Source organism: Diabrotica virgifera, chromosome 1, assembly GCF_917563875.1.
Source record: "Diabrotica virgifera virgifera chromosome 1, PGI_DIABVI_V3a".
In the NCBI taxonomy this organism is placed as follows: Eukaryota; Metazoa; Arthropoda; class Insecta; order Coleoptera; family Chrysomelidae; genus Diabrotica; species Diabrotica virgifera.
Genome location: NC_065443.1, coordinates 244,799,552 through 244,824,736, shown reverse-complemented (window position 1 = coordinate 244,824,736; position 25,185 = coordinate 244,799,552). Strand labels below are relative to the sequence as shown.

Genomic DNA, 25,185 nt, shown 5'->3' with positions numbered 1-25,185 from the left:
CCTTAAAGTAGCATTTTTAACGCTCGTATGGAGTGCTAAAAATTGCATTTTTAAACACGGTGGTAGAAAAATGTAAATTAGTTTTATTTTTAAATTCATGCGGTATTTTCCGTAGAATTTAAAACAAGAATAAAAAACCGCTAAACGCCGTAAAAATGGGTGTCGCATACAATATTCCAGCTACAAAAGATCTGATATGAATATTACTTGACGCGAAAATGTATTTTCATTTTGATGCAAAACAAAATTCTAATTTTATTTTAAAATATTTTTTCATAATATTTGCTAAATTTGAAGTAAACGCGTCACAAAAGAGTAACTTTGATACAGTTTGAATTTTGAAACTCTTTTGTGGCGCGTTTACTTCAAATTTAGCAAATATTATGAAAAACATTTAATTTTGTTTTGCATCAAAATTAAAATACATTTTCGCGCCACGTAATATTCATATCAGATCTTTTGTAGCTGGAATATTGTATGCGCCACTCATTTTTACGGCGTTTAGCGGTTTTTATTTTTGTATCAGGAGTTTTTCAAAGTTATTTATAAATTAAATGTACATATGAAGTTGAATGCAATGTTTCTCGATTACACGTTAAGCTTTATAAATTGTCGCCTTTGTCGCACTACCTCCCAAATGATCTAGTGTCCATTGAATGTACACTAGATTTTTTTCTATTCGAAATATGTCAAGTATGATAACTGAAGCTATTACAGGAATTATTGAGCTTGACAAACCGTTTTTTCCATAGATATAATAGATTTGATCATACTTATGAAGCCTATAACTTAAAAATTCGAATTTTCCCGGATATGAGGTATACACCGTTAGATTCGTCTAGAGTCCTTCTACAAACGCTCAGTTATTGGCGCAATTCGTAGGTTGAAATTTTGAGTAATTGTCGAAAAACTAAAATTTTCAAAGTTAAATTTTTCAGTTTTTCGGCTATACTGAGCCGTGTGTAGATATGATCTTAACGGCTTACACACCATTTGAAAGTTTATCTCAACACTATTGGTTTGGGGTATTTGCGGTTCTCCTGTCTCTTCTTGAACCAAAGATATATACCCCAAAAAATATGCCGTTTTGTACCTACCAAGTCCTATAGCTGGCTTATGGGTGTACCCCAGGCTGTGGGTGAAAAAACGTGATATAATTCAGGAATTTTTGAAACCTATCAGGTGTTGTAAAGGACGATGCCAGGAATAACTTCTACTAAAATGTGACCAAACATATTGCGAGCTTTTTTTTAAATGCGATTTTCATTTGTTAAATTTGCAATTTTTAAAGATTTTTAATTTTGCAGCTTAGGATATTGATTTTAGAGAAAAACTTTTTGATAGAAAGTTGTAGTAAATTAAAAAACCTACAATTTGCGCTATGGTAAGTTTAATTCCGTTTATTGCTTATTGCAAAACAGCATGCGAAAGGTCCAAAATGGCCGTTTTTTACAATTGCGTTATTTATTGTACAAATAAATTTTTTTTAAACCTTTAAAATGAAAATCTTTCAATTCCAAACATAAAAAAAATTGCAAGGCCGGATTAACGAATTTGTTGCTTAGATATTATAAATTGTTTATCCCAAGAGGTCAAATGTCGAAGGCTATAACTTTTTGAAGAAAAATCGTAGAGAGTTGTTGTAACATCCAATCTCCTTCTAAAGAGTTATGTTTTCATATTCTGATGTAAATAAATGCGTAAAACATTTTTAAACCTCTAATTTTTGGGTTTGAAAATAAGGGGGCAAATTTCGTTATAAACATTTAGAGCTGAAGCGGCCCAGTACATCCTATGAGTTTTTAACTTACAGATTATTGTTGCTGAAGAGGAAACGAAGATTTATAAAAAAATAAAAAATTTCTACGACCAGCTGAAGCCGAGCTAAATGTTGGGTTTGAAAATAAGGGGGCAAATTTCGTTATAAACATTTAGAGCTGAAGCGGCCCTGTACATCCTATGAGTTTCTAACTTACAGATTATTGTTGCTAAAGACGAAACGAAGATTTATAAAAAAATAAAAATTTTCTACAACCAACTGAAGCCGAGATAATTGTTTATTTTTTCTTAAATCGTAGTGCCTTTATTTATAACAATTAAGAAATTATTTTACAGTCATTGACTAAAGAAAGACTTGTATTATCTTAAAATAAAAGTTATTATAAACTATAATTACATTTAATTATTAAGAATTATTTTTAAAATCGGTGCTTTTGCGAGCGGCCGAATTTTGCAAATCGCCCGGCTCGCTTCAAATCCGCGCGCTCGGAAAATTTTTACGTAACTTGTATTAAATTTTGACCGAAAACAATTTAATAATATTACCATTATAGGTCTGGATCCCGCGTATGAAAAAAAAGTTGATTAATAGCAAGCTGAAAATTTGTTAATAGCTTAAGGGTGTCTAGTAGGATAAACTGTGATATATGGGAACACTGAAACAGGGGCAGTTTTAATTGTGGAACAGGTTAAAAATTTGGAACGGTCGCACCACGAAAACGGCACATTTATTTTGTCCGACAGAACAGACTTAAACTCACCGAACAGAGATTAAACTTTCATGCAAAAATCAGACTGCTATTTATCACCTGTCATAATTCCTGTCATTTGACATATTCTACATGTTCCACTCATTAAAACGCCCGTTTGGTGATAAATAGCAGTCTGATTTTTGCATCAGAGTTTAATCTCTGTTCGGAGAGTTTAAGTCTGTTCTGTCGGACAAAATAAATGTGCCGTTTTCGTGGTGTGACCGTTCCAAATTTGTAACCTGTTCCACAATTAAAACTGCCCCTGTTCCAGTGTTCCCATATATCAAAATTTATCCGACTAGACACCCTTAAGCTATTAACAAATTTTCAGCTTGCTATTAATCAACTTTTTTTTCATACGCGGGATCCAGACATATTATAATATATAGTGTATTTACCACTGTATTTGTTTTTCTTGATAAACTTTTATATGTGAAATCTCATTTCTGAAGAAATAATATTACAAAAATTATACATATAAATATATTTTTAATTTTTGCATTGTTATATAAATATAATAATAATAATGTTACTTCTTATTATACAATATAAAACTTTTTCTTCTTGTAGTGACTATCCGTTTTGGATGTTGGCGACCATCATGGCAATTTGGCAAACCCCATTTGGAAACTGAGAACCAGGAAGGCAAAGGATTACCTTGCTAGAAAATTTACGTACGTCGTTCAACACAACAACTACAAATCTTTTTAGAACAGCAGTACCGATTTAGTGTGCAAGTACAGATTGCCATGATGGTCGGCAACATCCAAAACGGATAGTCACTACAAGAAGAAAAAGTTTTATATTGTATAATAAGAAGTAACATTATTATTATTATATTTATGTAACAATGAAAAAATTAAAAATATAGTTATATATTTCCTATATATGTATCATTTTTGTAATATTATTTCTTCAGAAATGAGATTTCACATATAAAAGTTTATCAAGAAAAACAAATACAGTGGTAAATAGACTGTATATTATAATGGTAATATTATTAAATAATTGTTTTCGGTCAAAATTTAATACAAGTTACGTAAAAATTTTCCGAGCGCGCAGATTTGAAGCGAGCCGGGCGATTTGCAAAATTCGGACGCTCGCAAAAGCACCGATTTTAAAAATAATTTTTAATAATTAAATGTAACTATATTTTGTATTTATTTTTAATTTAAAATAACATAAGTCTTTCTTTAGTCAATGACTTCAATGACTGTAAAATAATTTCTTAATTTTTGTAAATAAAGGCACTACGATTTAAGAAAAAAGAAACAATTATCTCGGCTTCAGTTGGTTGTAGAAAATTTTTATTTTTTTATAAATCTTCGTTTCGTCTTCAGCAACAATAATCTGTAAGTTAGAAACTCATAGGATGTATAGGGCCGCTTCAGCTCTAAATGTTTATAACGAAAATTGCCCCCTTATTTTCAAGCCCAACATTTAGCTCGGCTTCAGTTGGTCGTAGAAATTTTTTATTTTTTTATAAATCTTCGTTTCGTTTTTAGTAACAATAATCTGTAATTTAAAAACTCATAGGATGTACAGGGCCGCTTCAGCTCTAAATGTTTATAACGAAATTTGCCCCCTTATTTTCAAACCCAAAAATAAGAAGTTTAAAAATATTTTACGCATTTATTTACATCAGAATATGAAAATATAACTCTTTAGAAGGAGATTGGATGTTTCATTAACTCTCTACGATTTTTTTTTTCAAAAAGTTATAGCCTTCGACATTTTACCTCTTGGGATAAATAATTTACCTATAATATCTAAGCAACAAATTCGTTAATCCGGCCTTACAATTTTTTTTATGTTTGGAATTAAAAGATCTTCATTTTAAAGCTTTAAAAAATAAAAAAAAATATTTGTACAATAAATAACGCAATTGTAAAAAACGGCAATTTTGGACCTTTCGCAGGCTGTGTTGCAATAACCAATAAACGAAATTAAACTTACCATAGCTCAAATTGTGGGTTTTTAATTTATTACAATTTTCTATTAAAAAGTTTTTCCCTAGAATCAATATCCTAAGCTGCAAAATTAAAAATCTTTAAAAATTGCAAATTTAACAAATGAAAATCGCAATAACAAAAAAAGCTCACAATATTTTTGGTCACATTTTAGTAGAAGTTATTCCTGGCATCGTCCTTTACAACACCTGATAGGTTTCAAAAATTCCTGAATTATATCCTGAAATCGACCTATCTTTCACCCACAGCCTGGAGTAGTGGTCAAAAGTCACAAACTACACCGGTTCTGAATCGGCCCTGACCTCCTCTTCAAACACAGAAAAAAATTCAGATCGGTTTATCTTTTCCAGTCACATACATATATATCCACAAACATTTTTCCTTTTTTAAATAGAAATTGAGTCATATTTCTGAGCTCGGTAACTTTTGAATGGTATAACCGATTTTCAAAATTAGACATGCTTTGGGGAGGTAATGATCAGTACTATTAGAAAAGGTCGGACTTAAATTTTCAAAGTTTTTGTGAGTTTTCCGTAAAATCCACACCTTTGGACCAAAATGGATGGTTGACATAGGAATGGGTGAGTCTTTTCCTGAACTTTAAGATGGGAGTTGGCCCAATTTTCAATTCAGTCAGATTTAGAAAATCGAAAATTTCGTGTATAGGGGGGTGTGAATGTACGCCACTGGCGAGAACTGCCGTTCTCTGGTAATATTAAAAAACATCTTAAGTTTTGTATTTATCTAAAATTGTTAAAAAGTACCTTTACATAAATATATTGCATAAGGCAAGATATCAAATTTTGGTCCAGTTATTCTTATTTTTCCTGAAGATTGTATTAAAATTTCTAAATTATATCTGCAATATTTTAGTATTCTACTATTCTTTTAATATTTCATCGATGATCAGGTTGGAGTACGAACTGATTCTTCTGCTCCTCTCATCTCACCTTCTTTTTTTAAATGCCTACTGCTCTGAGTAGACTATTACTCTCAGTGTCAGTAACCGTTGGCAATGGCGCTCCCAATCAATGTCCACGTTATGTGTTCGAAAAACGTGCAAAAATGGCACACACGTGGACAATGGATGTGAAACTAGGGGTACTTTGTAGGATTTCGCGGACGGTGTCTTATATTGGTTCATTGTTTTATGAGTGTATAGGTCGTAGTCTGGAATTATCTATTCCTGACGTTTCGTCATCAACTGTAGTGGACATTATCAAATGCGGTTAATCAACATGTAGTTAATAAAGGTGCTATATACATAATATAATTTTGGATTTCGTGTAAATTTTTTTGTCGCCGTGCCAAAAAATCTGATATTTCTACATTTCACTCAGTATAAAAGGTTATCCTAACTATGTTTATCTTTATGCTTTGTATGTTGTACTAATATAGATTAAGCAATAAATATTTATTAATTTAATGACAAAGTTGAAACTTTTCGTGAAATAAACTTATGTGAAAATATAAATTTGGAAATATTAAGAACTAAAACAGGATACCAAATAGGAGAATAACAACTTAAAATAATCTATTATGCAGACAATGCAATACAAATCTCTCAAAGTAAAAAATGATTGACAACGTATGCAGCACTAATTTAATATAAGCGCCAGAAAATTTAACATATTAATTTCCCCAAAAAAGACAAAATGCATGGTTATAACATCAAATCCAATAAGTAAATTGGAGATGGAGGGTCAGATAATAGAACAAGTGATGGAGTTTAAATATCTAGGCATCACACTATTTAGCTTCGGAAAGTTCGAAACAGAAGTGGAAGATTAAGGCGCGGCGCAACTTGAACCTAAGCGAGTCACAACCTGCGCCGGTGGGACGGGTGACCTGTGCAGTTATTTTTCTAGCGTGCCGCATATTAAACACAAGCTAACCCGACCATCGGCTGTCGCCGTAACGAATAGAGACGGGCAAAATAAGTGCAAACGTGTAACGGTTACTATTGATACCGGTTCTCAGTGGTACTGAGTACAAATACTGATTACAAAATACTGATGTATCTGATCCTTGTACTGAATTGAGTAGGCAACTAAAAAACGGTAGTTCTGTACATGTAACTAGTAACGTTTTAAAAATATCTTACATGTCCCTAGTAGTCGTAGCGGTATGACTTTCGAAAATATCGAATTTGATCATAAGCGGGTGCATAAAAAGATATCTTACACTGAGTATTCTATTTCTACATACCTTTATAATAACAAGCATAAGTTAAACACTGCATTGATTGTGATTGCAAAAACGGTTCGCATGTTTTAAATAAGATTTTTGCTGATTATGTTTTTGATAAAATATTAAATCACACAAAAAATACAATTCCCAACCATCATTTAATTTTTAACGATAAACAAAAGTCTAATAAATATATGATGACAAGTTTAAAATTGAGCGACTTAGTCGATAACAGTGTCATTAATAAATATTTTTTACCATGAATCATTTTCCAGTGATTGTGTGGATTTAGAAATACATACTAAACAATTTTTTGATTAGTATAAAGGAGATTATAATTATGACACATTATGGTACTCCTTATTTTTCAAATAAGGAGTACCATAACGTTTCCTCTTGTAAACGCATAACTTTGATTTATTTTCTAAAGCCACACTAACTAGATACTTCATAAGAAATTAAAAATACTTAACATGTAAAAAATTCACTGTTTTAATCAGATATATTATATTCCCTACTATTGCGCCTACTATATTATATAATAAAATACATATTAAAACAAATAAACGAAAACTTGTAGAGTAGTGCTGATTGATACAACAGAGCAATAAAATGTTATTCATTCAAGATAGTGTAAAATATATCGCCGCTTATTCATTTCAGATATTTCCACCTCGCAAAACAAAAACACGTAAAAATTAACATCTGGCGCTGAGTCACCCGTCCCAAGCCCAAGAAAACTGTACGTCGATGACAAACCTTCCCAAGCTCGACCTGCGAACGCATGAACTGATAGTAGGATGCGCAGAACGGTCTACGCAACTCGCCGGTGCCAGATTGTGTCTGCTTAGGATCAATTTGCGCCGGTACTAAGTGAATAGACCAAACAAAGCCGCAGGTTGCCTGAATGACACAATATGGAGTAATAAAAATATCAGAAAAGAAATAAAAGGCAGAATTTATAAAATAGTCATCAGACAATAATAGGTTTGTTCCAACATAACAAAAAACCGTCATGTAACGATCACGCTTCTGCGCGCAGTAAACAAAATAATATCTACGTTCCATGTGGTTATCTAGATCAGGGGTCACCAATTATATTTCCTGAGGGTCCGTTTCGAAAACCTATGACACTTCCGGGGTCCGGAGTTAACACTACATGTCTGGTTGTTCCAGTTCGATAAACAAATCAAAAAGGTGCAGTGCGAAATTTTTAGGCAGAAATTGTTTTTAACAGTTTTTTAATAAATGAAAAACATCACCTTTTTTGCCCCCGAAAATATGTTTTTAGTTTTAGCATTTTTGGGTCATCTTAAACAAAAAAGATTTTGTCATTTTTCTCAAAACTTGATAGATTTCAAGTCTTAAGCGATTTATAAACTGAAAAATGCGAAAATAAGAATTTTCGAAGCTTGAAAATTCATGTGTACATTATTATTTTTGCGGTTGTCAAGTGCCTAAATTGAAGTTTAAACATTCAATTTCAAGATTCTGATGAGTTAACGGGGTTTATTTCAATCTCGACCGTTTGTTTTTATTGGTGTATTTAATTAGCATATTGGCAATAATTAATTGAATAAATAAATAAATCATTAAGAAAAAAATATGTTAATAATAAATTATAAAATGTGAAGTATTTGTTGGGCATTTTTTGCATAAGTACGTATAATATGTATAAGTGCGACAGAGACGCACCATAAATTGCGATGTGCGACGACTTAAAAGTCGAGTGGACTCGCATAGTTAACAATTAAAAAACAACGGTCTATATTGAAATAAGTCCAGATTACTCTGTGATGTTGGGGGTTGCTGGACGAAGACACTCCCGAACAAACAAACTTAAACTTTCTACATATCTTTATTCTTACAAGGTTAAAGGTACAGTTACAACTACGTCGACCGACATTATAGTTAGGATAGGTCAAGGTGACCCATATCTCGGTAACTATATCCCCTGACCACGCGCCAGCAGAGTTCAGCGAACACACTGATACAACAATGAATGTCTCAGGTACTCGACCTTCCCACTTATATCTTATTATATTAAAAACAATGCCCATATGTATTACCATATATGGTTATGCTATACGTATTTCAATAATGACGTGTGCTGTGTTTGCAGTCTTGCGAATGAGTTGAATACTTTGAACTTTGCTACTATCGTAATAAATTATACAAATTGCAACTATAATATTGACCTTATTCTTATAACAAATAAATTAGGAAAATTCCGTGAGGGTTGTCGTGTACCATCACATCTCTCTGGGCGGGGAAAAGATGAAAGGGAATTTCAGTAACAATTTCCTTTCATCTCTATTTTATATTATTTATGCTGACTGACGTCTCTCCTTTATAAGAAAATTAAACAAACATATTAAAGAAAATGAGAAAAGAAAAAAAATGAGATATATAAATATTTACACTGAACCTTAAGTACTAGTAAAAGTCTTATGGTGGACTATTATTACACTTTTACACTATAACACTTTTCAGTACTTATTCTTTTTATATATTATACAGCTTAACGTTATTCTTATGTATGACTACTTGTTTACCCTTTTTCTCAATAATTACGTTAGGCGTTTCATCTTTAATTACGGTATATGGACCCGAAAACAAACAGTTAAGTTTTGTGTTTGGCTCCTTTTTTATTAATACCTTATCTCCTGGTTTATAAGTTATTTTACTCGTTTTGGCATCATATATTTTTTTTTTGCTGTGTTTTGTATGTGTTAGTGTTTCTCTGGCCTCCTTTGCGGCTACTTGTAGTCTGTATTTCAGTTCCATGGGATAGTCGTCAAAATTATACAGGGGTTCTATTTCGTTTTGAACATTTGTCGGCAGTCTACATATTTTTCCGAACACTAATTCGAACGGAGTATAACCCGTTGCTGAGTGTACTGAAATGTTATACGAAAAACAGAAATATTGCACCCATGTACTCCAATTTGTAGGGAATTTTGATAGTTGTATCCTAAGGTACGCATTTAAATGTTTGTGAGTATTTTCTAAAGCTCCTATTGTTTCGTGGTGATATGCTGTTGAGTTTAGTTTCTCTATTTGCAATAATGAGCATGTTTCCTTAAATGTTCTTGCCATAAACTCTGAGCCTTGGTCTGTGACTATTTTTCTGGGTACTCCATACCTCAGAATAAAATTTTCTACCAATGCCTTGGCTACTGTTTCGGCTTCTTTGTTCTTTATTACATATCCTTCTATGTATTTACTTAGCTCACATTGCAGTGTCAATATATATCTATTCCCACTGTCATCCATCTCAAATGGTCCTACTAGATCTATAAATATTGTGTCGAATGCGCAGGTGGCAGTCGATGTGATAGTTAGAGGTTGTTTGGTTATGATAGAATGCTTATGTCTTTGACAATCGTCGCATCTCTTCACAAATTCCTCGATATCTTTTCGTAAACTATTCCAAAAATAATATTTCCTTATATTTTTGTACATTCTATTTATTCCGGCATGCCCTCCTGTTGGTAACATGTGAAAATCATTAATTATAATTCTTCTTAATTTTTCATCTGCTATATTCTGTTTGTCTTGTACTATACATATTTTGATATCTCTTTCTTTAAATATTTTAGGATCCTTTCTTATCTCTTCAATAATTGGCTGATTCTTATTATTCTTTACTAGTACTAGTTCCTTTATATTCTTTTGTGCGCACATTTGAATCAAGGCTCTCAACGATGCTCGTAGCGCAGACGTTGATCGAGGTTCTTGATATGTCGAGTTTCTCAACGACGCTCGTAGTGCAGACGTTGATCGAAAATCTCGAATCAGATAAATAATATCGTCTTCTTCATTGTACAATATACTACTATTTGTATTTTCTTCAGCCGAATCTAGCTTCATTGTTTTGCAATCGTCCTTGTCTATCAGTTTTACCTCTACCGCACTTTTCGGGAATTTCAACAATTCGACTACGTCTGGTTGATCAGTCCATTCGTTCTTCGAATCGGTGATTTCCTCCTGCTTTTTCGTTTGTGCTCTCGTCATCACTAATATACTTTTCTCTGAGTCCTTATTTAGTTGCTTTAGTTCTTCTGATGTAACTTCTATTCGTGATAAGGCGTCAGCTGTTACATTTTCAGCTCCTTTCACGTATTTAATTGTAAAGTCGTATTCTTCTAACTTCAATCTAAATTTGGTTAATCTGCTGGAAGGGTTTGTCATACCAAATAGGTACACCAATGGTCGGTGGTCTGTCAAAATAATAAATTCTTTCTGTAGAAGGTAATGTCTCCATTTAGCAATGCTCCATACTATTGCCAGTAATTCTTTTTCTATCGTAGGATAATTCATTTCCGCTTTATTAAGTGTTCTACTGGCATATGCTACCGGTTTGTCATTCCCGTTTGACAAAGTTGCTCCTAGTGCGATGCCAGATGCATCTGTCCGTAGAATAAACGTGTTCTCCTCCGATAAATCTGGGAATTCCATTACGGGGGGGTTTGATAATGACGTCTTGAGGCTTTCAAAAGCTTTTTGGCATTCTGTTGTCCACTCAAATTTTACATTTTTCCTTGATAGTCTATTTAGAGGTGCGGCTATTTCTGCAAAATGATTGATATGTTTTCTGTAATAATTTGCAAAGGCTACGAATCTTTTTGCTTCTTTTGCATTTTGTGGTATTGGATATTGTTCCAATGCGGTGATCTTTTCCGGATCTGGTGCTACACCTTTATTCGAAATCTTGTGTCCTAAATATAATAGTTCTTTTTTCATAAACTCGCATTTAATTGGATTTAATTTCAGATTTACTTTCCTTAGTCTCTCTAATACCTTCACTAAATTCTGATTATGCTGTTGTAGACTGTTGCCAAAGACTATCAAATCATCAAGATATATAAACATGTTTTCATAATTTAAACCTGACATTGCCATAGTCATGGCTCGTGAGAAACATCCTGGGCTTGTCTTTAACCCCATCGGAAGTCGTGTCATTTGATATTGACCTCTATCGGTTGCGAATGCTGTGTACGGTCTGGACTTAGAATCGAGTTCTATTTGGTAATATCCTTGGTATAAATCTAAATGTGAAAAATATGTTGCTCCTGATAAAGCGTCTAGGATTTCTTCTATGCATGGTAATGGAAATCTGTCATTCTCAATTTTGTTGTTTAGTTGTCTGTAATCTATCACAACTCTCCATTTCTTGTTTCCATTTTCATCGTTTTTCTTTGGCACTATAAGTAGTGGAGATGAGAATTCTGATATTGCATTTTCAATAATCCCGTCTTTTAACATTTTGTCTACTTGTCTATTTATTTCCGTTTTTTGTCCGTGTGGTAATCTATACGGTTTTGTATAAGCAGGTGATACTCCTTTTTGCAATTTTATTTTTGCTTTGTATACGTCCGTCGTTGTGCATGGATCGTTTTCTAAGAAAAACACATCGGAATATTTTACACATATTTTTTCTATTGCTCTTTTTTCCTCTAGCGATAAATTTTTTGTGTTTATTATATTCAAAAGTCTTTCGGCACGACTCACCGATTGTTTTGATTCTCCCATGTGGAAAACGTCGAACTTGTCTAATCTTTCGACCTTCGGTCTAAAATTCTTAACAATTATTTCTCTATCATTGATATTTAATATCCTTATTGGTATTTTTCCGTCGACTGGTTTTGAGACTGTTCCTGCCGAGAAAATTCCTTCCGCTATCTCCTGTGGTATAGTTACAAAATCTCCGTAGTGTGTCCCGATCTCGAAAAAAAATAATTTTTCACATCTCCTAGGTATTATTATCGTATAAATTTCTCCCATAGATAGCATTTTAAAATCTCTTCTCATTCCTTCTACATGTAACGATAATTTTAAGGATTCGTAATCTATTGTAGCAAAATATTGGTATAAAAAATCGCTACCAATAACCCCATCGACTTTATTTGTGAAACTCTTCATAACTGCAAATTCCTGTGTCAACGTTATCTTCTCTGAGTTATCTAATATTTCAAGGTCACACAATAAGGTTCCCCTTGTATATATAGTTTTTCCGGTAACACCTCGCAAGCTAATACGTCGGGTTTTGTTTATGTCGGTGTAGTTTTTATCTAAACATTCTTCAAATAAAACGCTGACTGTTGCGCCAGTGTCAATTAATAGTTTTTTGCGTTTTCCTCTGTAATAAACATTAATATAATTTAATCCACTTGCTGTGGAATTATCTGCCTCCATTTGATGGGCCACGAAAAAAATCTACTTCTTGTATTGTGCTTGTGTGTGGTTGCTCTTGGCGGGGCTGCTCCTCTGTTGCGAAATATGCTCCTGGTGAATTTCTGTTGCTGGGGTTTCTACCTTGCGACCAATTATTATTTCTCCCTCGATGACCATGTCCTGCTCCTCTGTTTCTTTGAGACCTACCTCTGTTATGATATTGTCTTACTTCGTTTCCATTTGTATTTCTATTATTATATGTCTTGTTACCTTCTTTTCTCCTGTCAAAACTATTTTTGTATCCGTTTGTTGTATTTCTTCTTCCGCCTCTATATGTTTTATTCATGTGGTACATTCCTGCAGTTTCCGTTCGAGTTAGCGATTCTTCGTTCTTTGCGCTTGTTATCGCTTCCGCTAAAGTGCTAAAGTTCTTGGCTTTCAAAATTGTCTTTATCTTGTCATTTTTTAAACCGTTAGTAAACACGCTTATTGCAATTTTTTCGTTTACTTTGGCCAGCACTTCTTCTGCATCTCTGTTTCCCTCTGCTTGTGCTATTGTTAATTTAGCCATGAGCTCCTCTAAACTTCTTCCAAATTTTTCTATTGACCTATTCTCTTGTTTCGCTGAGTTGATCTCCGCTGACAGAACAGGGATAGATTGTTTTACTAGAAACTTTTCTTTAATATCGGTTATTAGTGCCGCGTTTGAGTTGTAAGTGGTCTTCAGTCGTAATTTTGCTGCTTGCGTTAGTTTCACCTTCAACAGGTACTTTGTTAGTTGCGGTTTTCCTTCATCATCTAAAAATTCATCGTACAGTTCAATTGCGTCTATGAATGCTCTAATTGATTCTTCGGTGTTTCCTATGTGAGGGATCAGGTTCCCTGCTGTTTTCAGTTCGAATTTCTCTCCCATCTTGTCGTTGTTATGTTCAACTTGTCTTTTCCGTAGTTCTGTTTGGACTTTTCCGATCTTTTCTCCAATTTTTGCAATAATATCTGCAATGAATTTGTCTTCTGCTGCCTTACAGCTGTCACCTTTGTATATTTTATGCACCGTCCTAAACTGTTCCGTGATAGTCCTGAGTTTTTCCACCCATTTATCTGTGATTAGCTTATTTTTCCTTCGTTCTATAGTGTCTTTTGTGAGATTCCTATTTAATATAGTTATATCTTCCAGAATACGTTGAAATCTTTCCTCGAACATAAATTCGGCTTGGCCTGCCTACGTTACTCAATAGTATATGGCCTAGTGTCTCGAAGTCTCAATTACTTCGTAAAGCTTATCATTGCCGTTAAGTTTATCAAATATAACAAAATGTAACATATAAAATAATATAATAAAACATAAATGTAAGTAAAATAAAAGGATCAATAATATTGGATAACCGTCAATATTTAAAGTGTCAGTAAATAAGTAAGTGAGTAATTATATAATAAAAAAAAAATCAAAATTTCAATATGAAAATAAAAAAATAGTCATCAAACTTACTTCATAAGCAGTTAAACTGTATTGTATTAAAAAGAAAAATTACTCACGAATGTGGGTTCATGTGTCTATGCATTTGGTCCTGGATTCTGGGCGTCTAACCTCAGCATCTCCATTTATTTAGATACTTCCTGTCGGATGTGGCGTCGAAGCTGCTTCTTCCATCGTCGATACAGTAGCCATCCGACGATGATTATGGCCAGGCTGAACGATACAATTCCCAAAACTCCCGGGATTGATAGCTTCTCGTTTTCGCCGGTTTCAGCTGTCACACCTCCGCTGTTGCCTGCTTGGTTTATGAAGATCTGTTCCTCTTTTTCTTTATTCTGGTTGTTTCCCATCTTACGTGTAGAGCTGCATACCTCAATCTATATGCGAACCAGAAAACTCCATTCTTTAACTTAAGGCACGGGTCGCCATGTGATGTTGGGGGTTGCTGGACGAAGACACTCCCGAACAAACAAACTTAAACTTTCTACATATCTTTATTCTTACAAGGTTAAAGGTACAGTTACAACTACGTCGACCGACATTATAGTTAGGATAGGTCAAGGTGACCCATATCTCGGTAACTATATCCCCTGACCACGCGCCAGCAGAGTTCAGCGAACACACTGATACAACAATGAATGTCTCAGGTACTCGACCTTCCCACTTATATCTTATTATATTAAAAACAATGCCCATATGTATTACCATATATGGTTATGCTATACGTATTTCAATAATGACGTGTGCTGTGTTTGCAGTCTTGCGAATGAGTTGAATACTTTGAACTTTGCTACTATCGTAATAAATTATACAAATTGCAACTATAATATTGACCTTATTCTTATAACAAATAAATTAGGAAAATTCCGTGAGGGTTGTCGTGTACCATCACAACTCATTAGAATCTTGAAATTGAATTTATAAACTTCAATTTAGGCACTTGGCAACCTGAAAAATAATAATTTACATATGAGTTTTCAAACCTCGAAAATGCGTAGGTATTTTCACATTTTTCAGATTTTAAATCGCTTATAACCCTAAAACAATCAACTTTTGAAAAGAATGACAAGATACCTTTTTATTAAATACAATAATTTTCGGGGCTAAAAGGTAATTTTGAATTTGTAGATTTGTAGACGAAGTAATTTTGAATTTGTATAAAAAGACTGTTTTGCCCGGCATCCCAGGCCCCTTGTGATTTGTTTCAAACAAAAAAGGGACATTTTTGAACAGGAACCCACAAAAAAAATGAATCAGAAAATTTGCCATTCTTTATAAAATTAAATTATCAGTGAGAAAATGACATTTTTTATTATCTACAACCTGTCAGAACTTTGGAGTGAGTTTGGTGCAACTGATTCTCATTGGGGAGTTGAGATATTCATCTGTTAGTTGAGATCTGTACCGATTTTTAATAAAGTTCATTCTTGATAAAGCGGCTTCGCACCCATAAGTTGAGTCAAACATTATATACAATTTCATGGCCAAACATTTTCAAAATTGTCGAACGCTATATTCTGAATTTAATGACGGTCCGCACAAAAGTAGCTCACGGTCCGGATGCGGACCGCTGTCCGCTAATTGGTGACCCCTGCTGTATACCATATAGTTAAAAATATTTTAAGAATATTTTACTGTGCAAAATATGAAGAATGAAAGTAAATTGCAAATTATATTGTTGTTTATTGGAGTAATTATTATAGCAAAATACTTTCGTAATTCTTATGTTGCACGCTAAAATATTCGTTGTCGCGATAATTCAAAACAGTCGTATATTCGTGGAATATACCATAGTAACAAGTCTTTTGGACATTCTCAATCTGCATTTTATGGCTGACTTCCGCTTATATCTTTTTGACTTTTGTCAAATATGGTAAAATATGGTATTGGCATGTGTGGGACTTGTTGGTACATGCAAGGTGGATTGGTAAGCCATTATGATAAGCGCTATTCGCTGGTCCTAGTCTTTCTAATGTTCGTTGATGAAAATGCATATCTGGCCTTCCGAATCTAACTGAATCGTCAACCGCTCCGTCCGATTGTGAATGTAGTTGAAAAGTTCTTGTTTTTGTTATCACGTATTATCTTCTTAAATATGTAGACCATGAAATTAATTCCATGCTCCGGGTGAAGTTCCACAGGAACTCCAAAACGGTTGAGTCTATTTATAGCCAAAGTTTTGGCCACTGTAGGTACCTAAGCCACTTATAAAAAATGTGTTTTGGGAAAGACCAGATAGGAGATCTGTAGGATAGCCTAGGAAAAGGTGGAAAGATGCAGTTAGCGGTGATGTGGAGAAAATGGGAGTGAGACCATGGGAAATAGTGGCACATGATCGACAAACAGGGAAGGCAATAGTAAACGCGGCAAAGACTCACGAATAGTTGTAACGCCATTGATGATAATTTGGCAACTGTGGATATTTTCAGATTGGTTCAGATCTGCTTATAAAAGAAGTAGTTGGCGAATATCAAAACTGAGACTCTCTTTTAGTTTTTTGGGAAAGGTATAACCACATAAACTACAATAGCAATGTCAAAACTGAGTTTTTTTTGGTTTTTGGGAAAGGTCTAACCAATTAAACTACAATAGCACCCTACTCAACAAAATCAATGCTGTCACTTCTCTATTTTTGTTACACTAATTTGTAATGTTTTATGTTCTATCAATACTAGATATACGTGCATTCCCAGATTCTTTTCAGTATAATTTTTATCAACCTTACGATATCACATTGTGCTGAATAAGTAGCATAAGTTAAATGGAAATTTACTGAAAATTTACTAAAATATAAAAGAGTTAAAAATAATTCTACATGGAAATAATGAGATAACAAACGACAAAAATGAAAACCATAACTTATATTGTCAGATCATGCAGGACCTAGATGGGTGCTAATGATCTTTTTGGTTGATTAGAGAGATTCTTATTTTTATAATAATTTAGTTCAAACTGGCAAGGGCCATTGACCAAAAAAATATTACTTGTGTGAGAAACCCTTTAGTTGCGCGGCTTTTGCGGGATTCCTCTTATTATTCAAGCTCTTATGTTTTGCTAATCTAAAGCTATTTTTTATCTATAATGGTTATGTTAATAAAAAAATATACAAAATTTTTGTTGCTTCTATTATTTGAAAAATTGAAATCGGGCGTTTATTTCTAAACGTATTTGTGTAGGCCGAGGTGTAGGCTAATTTCTTTAACAAGCTTTAATTACTTTATCATCTACATACGTTTAATTTTGTTGTGTTACAAGATATTAATTTTAAGTTTCCGTGTATTTACTGATATTTAGAAATACAATGAGAAACTGTTTTTTTTTTCGTGACCATATTCCGTGCGACAGAAACCTATTTCCATATTTTTGTGATAGCTAGCACGATCTACCAATCATATTCATCAGATCTATACAGCACGCTGTCAAAATCGAATCGATTTTGAAAACCAAAAAGGGTGATTATATGCAAATCGACAGGGCGGCAGACGATGAGTGTTTTAGATCAAGGGTGGCGTGGCTCGTCAAATCTTTACCGAGGTGTGAGCATTGTAATTTACGGATGACAGCTTCAATCTGATTTGAATTTTTTCTCATTTTTCTTGGGAGAAAAATTACTGCGGCTATCGTCACGGACCATTTGGTGATTATTAGAAGGTTTGGAAGAGTTAGAGGTGTTAATTTTTTAATATCGTGTACGAGACCCACCCGAAGGCGATGTGGTCGAGACTTTAAGTGATATTATACACTCAGAAAAATGATTTCAGATTCACATTTGTTCAATAGTATACACTGAGAGTACTATTTTTAAATAACAGAAAGGATTTATCTCATTAACTTTTTCGACTTTGAGATTGTTATTCTCCGTTACTTTTAAAAATGAATAAAATACCTGACACCAACATTGCTACAGATTTCTACATATGGTACGCACATATGGTAGATAATTTTGGGACACTTTATCAACATCATCAAATTTGGGACAGAGTAGGAGAGACTCGGGTAATGGTGCGCATCGGGTAATTGTGCGCATCAATGTTTCTAATCTCCTTTTTACTAAAATTGCAAAAACTATATTGTCGGGTCATCTAGTAGCAACTGCTGTATCTATCAGACACAAACGAACGCCAGAAGATATTTTACCGGTTGGCAGTTGTCGTTTATGTTTTCGAGTGGTATGATATTGTTTGTGTGTCTGAGAAAATAAGCGATAACTTTTTTTCTTGGCAGAAATATAGTTTAAATAGTACTTATATCCTTTATCTATTTATCATTTTAAACACTGATATAGTTAGTTTTGCTCGATTCTTTTTTGTTTTTATTAAATTTTGTGTTGTGTGGTAAAGAGTAACGTCGTCTAATGGTGCGCACTGAGCGCCATTACCATCGCATACGTACCGGACATGGAAAATGTGCTCATCCTCTGTTCACATGGGGTCGTGCGGAAAGTTCAAAGTGCGATTGCGGTAAATAGATCATAAGCCATTGTGTTTCAGACTGCCTAAATCGTGCCTATCGTGGAAACCTCCAGGACCTTGTGGAATGCTCCCCAGAAGCAATTGAATGGCTATGAAATTGGACATTAATATTTAGGTTCATTCATTATATTTTGGTGTTTGAATAATATACCGGGTGTCCACTTATATTTTCCCCCATTTTAACTACCTATAACTTCTAAACAGCTCAAGATAGAAATATGCGGTTATCGCTGAAATGTATTATTTTAGTAAAAGTTTTGTCTGAATGGATTGAATTTTTTATATCGCTTTCAAGTACGAAAACAAAAATGCGGATTTTTGAAAAAAACGTTGTTGGCTTTTTTTAATGGAACACCCAGTATATTTTTTTGTAAATTGAAAGAAAGGTCATTTGCCTATCCAGCGATATAAAGTGTTTTTAAAATCAGTTGTCAAATCACTAAGTAATTAATTTTTAAAATGAGAGGTGCAACATGGATGTCACATACCTAAATAACATAACTAAGCAAATTGATATTATGTTATGTGATTTCCACATTGCATCCCTCATTTTAAAAATTAATTGCTCAGTCATTTGACAACCGATTTTAAAAAATTTTATATCGCTGGATAGGTAAATGACCGTTTTTTCAAGTTTTTAGGTAAATTACCATTTTTTATGTCGCTTTTAAATAAAAAATGGCGGATTTAAAAAAAAAACGTTGTTGACTTTTTTTATTAAAACATACAGTATATTTTTTGTAACTTGAAAAAATGGTCATTTACCTATCCAGAGATATAAAATTTTTTAAAGTCGGTTGTCAAATGAGTGAGCAATTAATTTTTAAAAGGAGAGATGCAATGTGGAAATCACATAACATAATATCAATTTGCTTATAGGTCTGGATCCCGCGTATGAAAAAAAAGTTGATTAATAGCAAGCTGAAAATTTGTTAATAGCTTAAGGGTGTCTAGTCGAATAAACTTTGATATGTGTGAACACTGGAACAGGGGTAGTTTTAATTGTGGAACAGGTTAAAAATTTGGAACGGTCACAGCACGAAAACGGCACATTTATTTTGTCCGACAGAACAGACTTAAACTCTTCGAACAGAGATTAAACTCTGATGCAAAAATCAGACTGCTATTTATCACCAAATGGGCGTTTTAATGAGTGGAACATGTAGAATATGTCAAATGACAGGAATTATGACAGGTAATAAATAGCAGTCTGATTTTTTCATGAGAGTTTAATCTCTGTTCGGAGAGTTTAAGTCTGTTCTGTCGGACAAAATAAATGTGCCGTTTTTGTGCTGTGACCGTTCCAAATTTTTAACCTGTTCCACAATTAAAACTACCCCTGTTTCAGAGTTCCCATATATCAAAGTTTATTCGACTAGACACCCTTAAGCTATTAACAAATTTTCAGCTTGCTATTAATCAACTTTTTTTTCATACGCGGGATCCAGACCTATTAGTTATGTTATTTAGGTATGTGATATCCACGTTGCACCTCTCATTTTAAAAATTAATTACTCAGTGATTTGACAACCTATTTTGAAAAACTTTATATCGCTGGATATGTGAATGAAATTTCTTTCAATTTACAAAAAAATATACTGGGTGTTCCATTTAAAAAAAGTCAAAAACGTTTTTTTCAAAAATCCGCCATTTTTGTTTTTGTATTTAAAAGCGATTAAAAAATTCAAATCATTCAGACAAAACTTTTACTAAAAGAAAACATTTCAGCGAAAACCGCATATTTCTATCTTGAGCCGTTTAGAATTTATAGGCAGTTAAAATGGGGGAAAATATAAGTGGACATCCGGTATTATATTTGTGTATTTATCGTACTGTGAAAGTCCATACGCTAAATAATTAAAGGTACTACTATAACCTTTGCGGAATCCCGCTTGTTCAACAGGTTGGTAATTATCGAATTTATTTGATAGTATGTTGGTAAATATCTTGGTAAGCAGTTTGTATGGATGTGGTAACAGGCTTATTGGTCTGTAATTTTCGAGTTTGTGTTTGTCTCCTTTCTTGTGTAGTAAAATTACCTGGCATTTTGTCAAGAGGTTGGAATAGCCCCCCCCAAAAAGGCACTTTTGACTGAAGGCACTAACTGCCTCCAAAGTAATTTGACCTCCAGCTGTAATCATCTCTTTTGTTATTCTGTCGTCTCCAGGAGATTTTCCATTTTCATTTGTTTCCAGGCATTTATAACTTCCTCGTTGGTAATTTTTGGTAGTGTTTCAGATCCTACATATTTATAGATACAGTAGCTACCTATTTATAGATACAGTAAATTTATTCTTAGATATATTCTATATTTATTCCGTCTTCATTTAATTTCCAAAATATATTCTATCGTTAGTCATAACTATACTAAACCTAACAAACTTCGAAACCGGTTAGAGTGCTTGCGGCACTCTCTGAACGAACTGAAATATAAGACAACTCTTGTATCGTTTTACAACAAAATGATTATTTATTTTTATTAGTTTTACTCCTATCTGAATATGCGGGACCATTTTTCGATAGAATTTTACTGCGCTGAAAGGCGAAATGTGAGATGTAACTTTTAGATCTCTCTCAGCCTTCTTTGCTTCAGCATTCGTTGGTTTGCAAATTTTAGAAACCACGTAGGTGTTACCAGAAACTCGGTCAAAATAAAGATTTTTTTAATATTAGTTTAATTTTATTTAAAGTAAAACTTTCGCTTGTAGTATTTTATTATTTTCATCTAGAATAGAGCTAATCCGATTAAAATCATTTGCTTTCTTTGCTCTATTTTTGGTTATTTTATATATCTTTGTATCTAAAAACACAATGTAACTTGGCATAGTAGGGAGTTTTTGTGCACACAAATACGTAAACGTAACGCATCTTTTTGACATGTACGCTTGCGCATTAATGGTTATCTCGATACGTATTACCTAAAGTAACGCTCTGATTCGTACGTGAGAACGCATCCCTATCGAGACGAAAGTCACCGAATGCACACGAGGATCTTGCCCGATTACCTACCAAATGAACATTTCATCAGCGCACTACCTTATAAACATTTTAAGGTTATATTGGTTATTGGTTTAGTCTATTTGAGTAAAATTATTCTGTGTTTGTAATTGGAAATTGGAACTTCATAATAGATTTAAAATTTTTTATTGTTTTTAAGTTGTCTATTAATAAAGCAAAACAAACAAATCTTGTATTAATTTAAGAAATACAGTGATCACCACAATTAATAACTAGATAAACAAATGATCTAGTTTCAGTAAAATTTTCAAATAAATATTACCAAACTATTTACATTATACTGGAATTCTGATGTAGGTACAATAATTTACAACTAAAAAGTAGGTATATAAACAAAAATAAAAAAAATTTTAACCTAAGGAAAAATAATATTTTTATATTTAAATAGAAGCAATTAAAACCATACAATTTCATCATTCATTTATCTTTTTTACATTTGTATATTAATTGTATATTGTGTGAACATTGTTTTATTTTTTTAATGTCAACGGAATTTAAAAATGACTTTACGATTTGCTTTACGTTACGTTAAGACAGTCACAAAAACTACCTATTTTAACATTCATCGTCTACGACACGTTACTTGCTTTACGTATACGGAGATGCGTACGTTACGTAGCAACAAAAACTCCCTATTATTAATATTATCTGTTATATTTGTAGCTTCGTTATAAGTGCCATTACCAAGCTCTAAAGATATTTAAGAGGTACCTACAAATTAATAAAAAATTGTGGACCTATTTTAATTTCTTTGTTGATTTTCTACAAACCGAACACCTATACCAATCAAAAAAATAAAAAATAGAATAGTATCACTTGAAGAAACAACAAAAGATTCAATATTTTACTAAATTATCACTGCGAAGTGTGAAGATCCATTGACAAAAACCAGTTCTTGACGTCTGTGGGTGAATAAAAGCGATTTGCCACATACAGTGCCTCCCTTGGACGTAGGGCGAACACCCAGGAATGAGACGAATCACGAATAAAAATAGGAGATGGTATTGGCATTGTCTTTGGAAATATCCTGCAGAAACTGTTGTGGTTTTCTTTGTGGAACTGAAATCGGATTTATTTTGCGGAAGCTTTCGGTGGAGCCGAACTAATCCCGGGGTCGAATTAATGAATGAAATTAATAATAAAAATACAGTGACAGATTGAATGTTACATCTAGGGTAAACGGCACACGTGATTTTTGAAAGTTTAATGATAGGCCAACATCTAGATTCGTTATTTTTCCTTACTATAAAAATTTATATTAGGTCTAGACCAGGGGTGTCCAACTTGCAATGCCTCAAGGGCCAAAACTAAAACCTTTGATGTTGTCGCGGGTCATATAATAATTTTGTTACAAGTAATAACAAAATAAAGTGAGGTATAAAAATAATTAAAACAAAAAAGAGTATTATTTCTTTTATTGCTCAACAACTACATTTTTTATAAACGGAAAATTTATTGATAACACTTTTCAATAATCAAGACAAACATTGCAAAAGCAACGAAAAAGATGTATCCAATTAGTGTGAGGACTGTGGTCGATCGGCTTCATCCACCAATGAAGAAATGTCCACCTCCAGTTCAATTGTAGACAGTCTTATAAGATGACGTAAGGAAGAATCGGTAAGGTTGCTTTTGTTTTTGTTTTTTATGTATTTCGTGGAGGAAAAGGAACTTTCACATGTATTTGTGCTTCCGAACATTGACGTCATTTTCAGTCCAAAATCTCGCAGGTTTGGGAATTTCTCCTTTGACAGTAATTTGAAAAATTCAGGTCCCTTTTCTTGTCTGGTGATTAGGAACATGTCTGCTTGAAGATCAGATAACTCAAGCTGTAAGTTGGGTGGTTGATCATCAATGGTTGCTCCAAGAGGGTTATTATAAAGTAGTACACTGCTTTTGAGACTTTCAATTTCTTCAAATCTTGTATTGAATTCATCAATAACTTGTTCAATTTGTGAAATGCAGGATGAAAACTCAATATTTTCCTCACCGTTGAATTCTTCTGCTATTTGCAGACAGCTAGGGAAGTGTGTCAGGTTGTTCTTTTCCAAAGCACGTTTAAACACGTTCAGCTTATTCCGGAATCCGTTTATCATTCCGATCAAATCTGAAACCGTCTGGTTTCTTCCTTGAAGACTCAAGTTTAACATGTTAAGATGATTAGTCAGATCTGTTATAAAAGCTAACTGTCTTAAGAATTCTGGATCCTTAAACTTCTCTTCCAGTTCAGTTGTGTCAGATGAAACGTATTTGTTGAGGAATGCAGGGATTTCCTTTCTTATGTCAAAAAATCGCACTCAGCCACCTTACATGGTTGTACATTAGCAAGTCTCCATAATCAGCCTTTGTTTCCACTAAAAACTGCTTAAGTTGCCTGTGTAAAAGAGATCGATTTCCACCTCTAATCATATTTATAATATTAATCACGGTTTGGAAACCTTGATCTTCCTTGACTGATTTTCCACATAAAGCTCCCTGATGTATAATACAATGAAATATTGGGCAAGTGACACCATTCTCTCGAAGCAGACCCACTAATCCAATTTTTTTACCTGTCATTGATGGGGCCCCCTCTGTTGCTATGGCTGAACATTTATCAAAGCCTCCAATTCTATCAACTGTTTTCTTCACAGCCTCATAGATGTCTTTTCCTTTTGTTGTTCCATAAAGAGGACAAATATCAAATAACTCCTCTTTACTGGTAAAATCATCAAAAGTAGTGCGCACAAATATTAACAGCTGACTAACATCGGTTTGATCAATGCTTTCATCCAAACAAAGTGAGAAATATGAACTTTTCTTAACCAGGCTAAGCATAGATTTTTGTACTTGCTCACCCATAGCAACAATCCTTCTTTGTATGGTTTGATGTGAAAGTGGCACTGATTCAAATTTCTCCGCCATTTTAGAATCACCGAAAGCTTTGGCCATTTCAACAGCACATTTTTTTATCAAATTGCCATCAGTGAAAGGTTTTTTTGCCTTTGCCAGCTCAAGCGACACGGCATAAGATGCATGCAAAGAATGCATTTGAGAGTGTAATATTTTACTGAACATACCAGTTTGCTGTTTAAGCTTTTTCTTCAAATCTGCAACTAGGGCACGCCGACTTTCATTTGTGTACGTAGCATACTTATTTTCATGCACTGTTGTGTAATGTCTTCTCACATTATATTCTTTAGGCACTGAAACGACATTCATGCACACTAAGCACTACAACTTTCCATTATTGTTAGCAATCAAGTAATCACTCTCCCAACTTTCTTTGTAAATTCTGTTCTCACTATCAATTTTCCGTTTTACTGGTTTTACACTCATTATTGTATAAGAGGAATCAAGACAAAGAATTA

The 25,185-nt window shown here is 33.5% G+C and overlaps 1 protein-coding gene across 1 annotated transcript; it reads right to left on the bottom strand.

Annotated features, from left to right (window-relative positions):
* Window positions 1–23,352: 23,352 nt before the first annotated feature.
* On the bottom strand, window positions 23,353–23,985 carry LOC126893238 (general transcription factor II-I repeat domain-containing protein 2A-like). The gene has a single exon (XM_050663228.1). The coding sequence runs from the start codon at window positions 23,983–23,985 to the stop codon at window positions 23,353–23,355; it is 633 nt and encodes a 210-aa protein (XP_050519185.1).
* Window positions 23,986–25,185: the final 1,200 nt, after the last annotated feature.